At 37.5% G+C, this 6,000-nt stretch overlaps 1 protein-coding gene across 2 annotated transcripts in view; it reads right to left on the bottom strand.

Moving 5' to 3' along the window:
• Positions 1-38: 38 nt before the first annotated feature.
• Positions 39-6,000, bottom strand: part of TRDMT1 (tRNA aspartic acid methyltransferase 1) — a 28,282-nt gene continuing 22,320 nt past the window's right edge. For both annotated transcript variants that reach the window (XM_066552742.1, XM_066552751.1), the window contains exons 9-11: positions 5,640-5,697; positions 4,490-4,619; positions 39-673 (exon numbers count right to left, since the gene is read on the bottom strand). In XM_066552742.1, coding sequence (XP_066408839.1) covers positions 573-673; positions 4,490-4,619; positions 5,640-5,697 — 289 coding nt within the window. In that variant the 3' untranslated portion in view covers positions 39-572. The remainder of the gene's footprint in view (positions 674-4,489; positions 4,620-5,639; positions 5,698-6,000) is intronic.

Raw genomic sequence — 6,000 nt, 5'->3', positions numbered from 1 at the left:
AAAGAAGGTGAGACAACCATAAAGAACAATACTACATCTTAAAATTTGTATATAAAATACTGAATTTATTAGTTTCATGAGCTAAAAAAATCACATCAAAATTTCAGATCATATATACAGTAAATCTTTTCAGAATGGATTACTTACATTTAAAGATGAAGACATTTTACACATAGAACTTGATCTCTGCACCTAATTGAAACAGCTTTGACACAGTTTCACACAGTACTGAGAAAATGGTTTTAAGATAAAAAATAAAATATAGTAAAATAAAATAATTTTATCCTTTCCCATTGAAGTATTTGCAGGTGCACTATTTTTCATTCTGCAAACTAAAAAGAACATTTAAATAAAGCAAGTAAGTCCTGTAAACTGCCTTTTAAATAAAACACCTATACAGTTTAAATCCATCATGAATGCAAGTTATTAAAAATATATAAAAATCATTCAGCAAAATGTCTGGACAAGTATCTTGGTAAGCTCTGGTATTTGTCCAGGTTCCATCAGCTTTCTCCTAAAAGATGGAAGTATTCTCTGTCACCAGTCCATATGCATCAGTTTCAGGTTCTAAATTATTCAAGTAGAATGGAGATCAATTTTGCCACCACATGTACGTTGAGGCTGTTTCCAAGAAGACGATAGCGTTGCTTTAATGTTACCTTTTCAGGAAAACCTAAAACAAAAACATATAGTGCAATATCACTAGTCTGGGCTTGCTCCTACTTTTTAGTCTAATTTTTCTTTTCTGGGAACATTTCTTAGTGCAGTTATCACAGATTGCAGCGGATTCACCCTCCCTCCAGCCCCCTAAAAATTCACAAGGTTACAAAACCAATTCACAAGCAATTCACTGGATTTGTATCAGTTCCTCTATTATCAATACTGCCATCTCTAAGGTTTCACAAGAAGCTTCAAAACATTCCTCTGTTGTGTAACTATTGCTGATCTGCCTTCCCTTCAGTGAGCTCAAAACATCCAGCAGTCTCAGGGAGGGGCAGTGGCACTAAATCCCTGCACAACTGCTACTCTAGATAACATCCACAGAAGAACATGACCATATCAGAAAGAAAATGCAACAATTCTGCAGATGGACTAAACTACATCTCAATAAGCTTTATATTGTTCTTCCCACATGATCCCCTTGAACAGCTCAGGCAAATCCCATCTCTCAGTGCAATATACCACCCATACAGATTAAACAATGAGCAAGGCTTATTCAGTGAGTGATCAAGCAGTTGAACAATTTTCCATGTAATTCAATGCTGACCCCATTAAACACTCTCAGAAATACAGACAGCATCAGAAATGTCCTTCCCCTAGTAAATGCATGGCCTGGCAGAAAGAAGGAAGAGCCAGCAAAAATGACACCAGCCCAGGTATTGTGAAAGGGCTGTGCTGTGTACTGACTACCAGGCTTCTGAGAGTGAAGCAGTTTCAAGCAGCCAGTTGGTCTGCTCTGTCCTTGTTTGCACTCTTACCTTACTCCAACTGTGAGGTAAAGTACATTTGCTTCAACCTGAGTAAAAGATGAACAGCAGTAGTGACTTAACTGTTAGGGTCATATAGTAAACTGCTGAAACCTGGCCACATTCAATTATTTCATCATTCGCTAAGAAGAAACACCTAACTTTGACTCAGAGGTCATCACCACCCCAATTAGCTCAGATGCACAAGCACACTGTGAGTGCAAGTAGTGATATGTATGCTCTGAAGTTTCACAGCTCTTCAGAAAAAAATCTGTTCCAGAGAGAGCTGAGGAGAGAATGTGGTTGTACAGTTATTGAGCCAAAGGAGGCTCTGAGGAGGAGGTGGTGTCTGGGAGGAGTTGTTCCATCCTTCTCTGCCAGTTACTAATGCCTCAAATGTGGACTGCTTTGATAAACACATCTTCTGCCAGCTCCATCCACTCTGCCCAGCTTCCTGGCACTCACATTTGGGCAACTGTTCTTCTGTCTTTGGAGCAATCACTTGCACTCCCACACACACTTCCTTAGTTGGAGTTTTCCCATTCCATTGATGGATAAGGTACAGAATAAAGGCATTTTAAAAGCATACATGGAAATAAATTTGTATTTATCCACACACACACATGCACTTAGAGCTCAAGAAAACTATCTGAATCTTGAAAATGTCAGAATTTCTCCTACTACCTTTTGGCAACCCAAAGCCAAAAATTAATTTCCAGAACTTGTGGTTTCCTTTATCCCAAGCCTCCTCCCTCTGACTGTTAACATTTTCTTGCATTTTCTACTTTCTTGGCTCCAGAGTGGCCACATCAGAAGGTCAGATTCAACAACTTCCAGTACGCTGGCACTTGCTGCACAGCTCTCACTGTAGCATTTATGTCACACACAGAACCTGAGGACATTGAGGTCTTAACAGCACATACTTCCCCACCATGCTGGCTTTTGTTTCCTAAAAGCTTGCATGCATTGCTAATAAGAAAAATGGAAAACACATCCTGACATCACTCTCATGAAAGCAGGTCACAGGTGCAAGAACGCTCTGTTCACTTTTAATGATATTGCTGTGGGACCCACCAGAGTGACTAAGACAAATGACTGCAGTATTTCACTGAACTATAGTGCAATTACTATTTATCCATTTTGATGTTAAAAGCACAAATAAATCTGGTCATGTTAAGAACGAACAATGACTTTAACTCTGGACCTCACATATTAGAAAATGCCATCAACTTCTTAAAATGCAGAACCATTTAGACAATCATGTTTCTTCTGATGATACTGTAGCTGCACTAGTAACAGCATCTGTTACAAAGCTGCTGACAGTCTGTTCACATAGTTTTCAGCTTTGAGTTCCCTCAGTTTCTTGGACCAATAGCATATTTACAGTGGGTACAATTCTAAGCTCCCTGGTTTTGAACATTTCAGCCTAAATGTTGCTGTCACTACAGAACACAGTAGCACAGAACTTGTAACACATTTTGCTCTGAAAATACCATATTTCACAATAATTACTTGAAGTTTAGCATGGGACAAATGCTGTGAGGGCAACACCCTTTGCTGCAGCCATAAATATATCCACTTTCAAAAAAAAATCCAGAGCTTGTAATGGAGTCTTCCAAATACAAATCTCTCCATTGTCTCAGTTCTCCCTTTGTAAAATACAAGCAACATTAACCCTATTGCACCTCTCAGTTATGTCACAGAGACTGATTTAACAGTGGAAAAACTCCAGCTCCATTTTAAAAAAGAGAAAATGGGCAATTTTATGCTCAAAAGAGACCTTGAGCAGCATGATAAGCCTATACAAGCCCAATCTAGCTCTGTTAAGTTCAAGTATCTTGACATCAGCCTACATAAATATGAAACAGAGCTGGGCTAAAAGGCAAATAGAACAGATCCATTTAAGAAGAGAGGCTACGAAAAAACATGGCATGTTGGTATGTAACAACACAGCACACACTTGCAAATACTCATAAACATGTAAGCTTAGTGCTGGCAACTCTAGTTTCACTGTGAAACCTTGATCATGTTCTCCAAATGTAGCAATTTTGAATGTAACAAGCAATAAATGAAAAAATAAACTAGAATTTTGAAAGAAAGAAATACATAGAAACAAGTCACATTTCTCAGTCACTGAGGAAGTCAAAGCAAAATATAACAAGGTCAGTGCTGTCTTATTCTTCGAGCAATCTGGTCTAGTGGAAGGGGGCTGGAAATAAATGATCTTTAAGGTCTCATCAAACACAAACCCCTCCATGATTCCATGGATGCTTTTCTTGCTGAGTGACAATAAATTGATCTGATGTGATGTCAGCAGGACAGTTTCTTAGCAGATAGTAACAGCTACACTTTCATGCTTGCTCTTTTTTACAAGGAGAATACTGATGAATTTACTTCAGATTTAATTCTTGTTGATGTGTATCCAGTGTACTGATACTGCTGAGTCTTGTTCCTTGAATCCTTCAAAAAAACAACCACTTAGAAAATTATGTGCCTCACCAAGGGCTGCCCTTTCTAGAAAATAGAGATGGCTTCATAGATTGGTTCCTCCTCAACAGAGAACTATCTATATCATCTGAAATTCCCTGTCAGCAGCTGTAAATGTGTGGAAGAGAGAAAGCAAGCAGCTCAAACACTGAGAACCACAAACAGACTTCCTAAGCTAGCAGGATATGTTGATTTACCACAGTTGTGAGTAACACTGGCTGCTGAATAAATAGTTCCAGCTTTAAACAAAGGTATTCCTTCATTGCGCTTCACTAACAGAGCATGCTGCATGCCAAAAGCTTCTTATTAGCTTATGAAGATAAACCTCATCACAGAAGCTGGCTCTTACAATACATGAAAAAACTAGTGGAAATTTAGAGAAATTCAAAGTTAACCAAACAACAAGAATCAATTAATCATAAGAACTAAGCGGTCTGAAAAATATGCAAAATAAAAAGATTAGATTAGTCCCAGTAAAAAAAATACATTGACATTTCTGAAGAACAATGTAGAAGTGTGTATTTTGTAGCACATACCAAATTCCAAAGGGAATCCATGAAGATTTGCTATTTCTCTTGGGGTAAAGTACCTCAGTTTTAATGTTGACAATTTCATAAGCTTCTCTTCTTCTGGTAACTCATCAATGTGTTTAAACACTGATTCAAGCTATGAAGAATATAAAACCAAGAAATCTGACTGATGCAGGCAAAATATATAAAATTTACAGTCACATCTTAATAGAATATTTCCTTAATTATCAAAGTGACAAAGACAAAGCATATTTTGCTTGAAAGTGTCATTTGCATTCTGGTTTTGCAGCCAACATCTCAACACATGGACTCGCAAGAAAGAAATCAATGTTGCCATGAGGATATTCGTAATTTCTTCCTCCAGTTCCAAGCTATACCAATACTTAATGGGGCAATCAAAGAGCAAACATTTGTTAATGACAAAGGACAGTGACTCAGTATAACTCAGTAACAGACCACTCATACAAATTAAGCTGTGTGGATGCAGCTGTTTTAATACTCCCACTTTGAGATTATCCTGAATTCCAGAGCTGCATTCCTCTTATGCTTAGAAATGCCCTATAATATTAGTGAACAGCACAGAAGTGCAGGAGGAAAGGCTTGTGTACAACACAGGCTTTGTGAAAAGTATCTTTGAATGCTGATTAACCAGTACATTTATTACCTTCCCCAAGGCCCAAATACTACTTGTCATGAACCTATTCTACAAGTCTATCAATAGTAGAACTTTCCAAAATACTCTTCACAGATAAATAATTTTGAAATTCAAAAATGTTAAACATCTGACAATATTTACTGAATTATATGCATATAAAAACCAGCCCTTGATTCATAACACTGTACTGTAGGTTCTCCATAGAACTAGTAATTTTTAACGTTTTCACATACCTCTGTGAAAATTCTGTATGACATGACAGATAAAAATAATAGCAACTCATATTCTGCTCGCAGAGAGACACTGATATAATTTTGGTCTAAACAAACTTCTGTCTAGGAACACAAACTGGAAACTCAGTTGCCATAAAATGTACATTTAAACGATTTTTTTCTTATAATATTCAGAATAACAAAGGAGAAGTCAGAAAAAACCCCAAGCTTTGAAACAAGTCTCAAGTTTTAAAACAAGTCATTCTAATATGTCAGACTACACACTTACCTGTACATCTACTGCTGTCTGCAGAACAGAGCCAGTCCCTTCTACATAGTGTCCATACCTTAACAACAACAATAACAATCTTAAATTAATATTTTCACTGTATTTCATAGCATTGACAATTGCAAAGGTGCAGGTAGGTTACTTATGTTTCTTTCCCTTGACGAACAAACAGGCTCCTGGATAGATAAAACAGAAAGCCTTCTTATAAACTCTGCTAACCCCTGGAGTGCAGTACCCTCTGAATGTGCTCTCTGGGGATGAGTCCACCCTCAGTGCTCAAGGGTTTATCAACACTAGTGTCTTATATGTGGGAACAAAGCCAAGGAATTCAAGCACAGGACCACCAAAAAAACCATCTACA

This window comes from Molothrus aeneus, chromosome 1 (assembly GCF_037042795.1).
Source record: "Molothrus aeneus isolate 106 chromosome 1, BPBGC_Maene_1.0, whole genome shotgun sequence".
In the NCBI taxonomy this organism is placed as follows: Eukaryota; Metazoa; Chordata; class Aves; order Passeriformes; family Icteridae; genus Molothrus; species Molothrus aeneus.
This window is presented reverse-complemented; position numbering and strand designations above follow the sequence as displayed.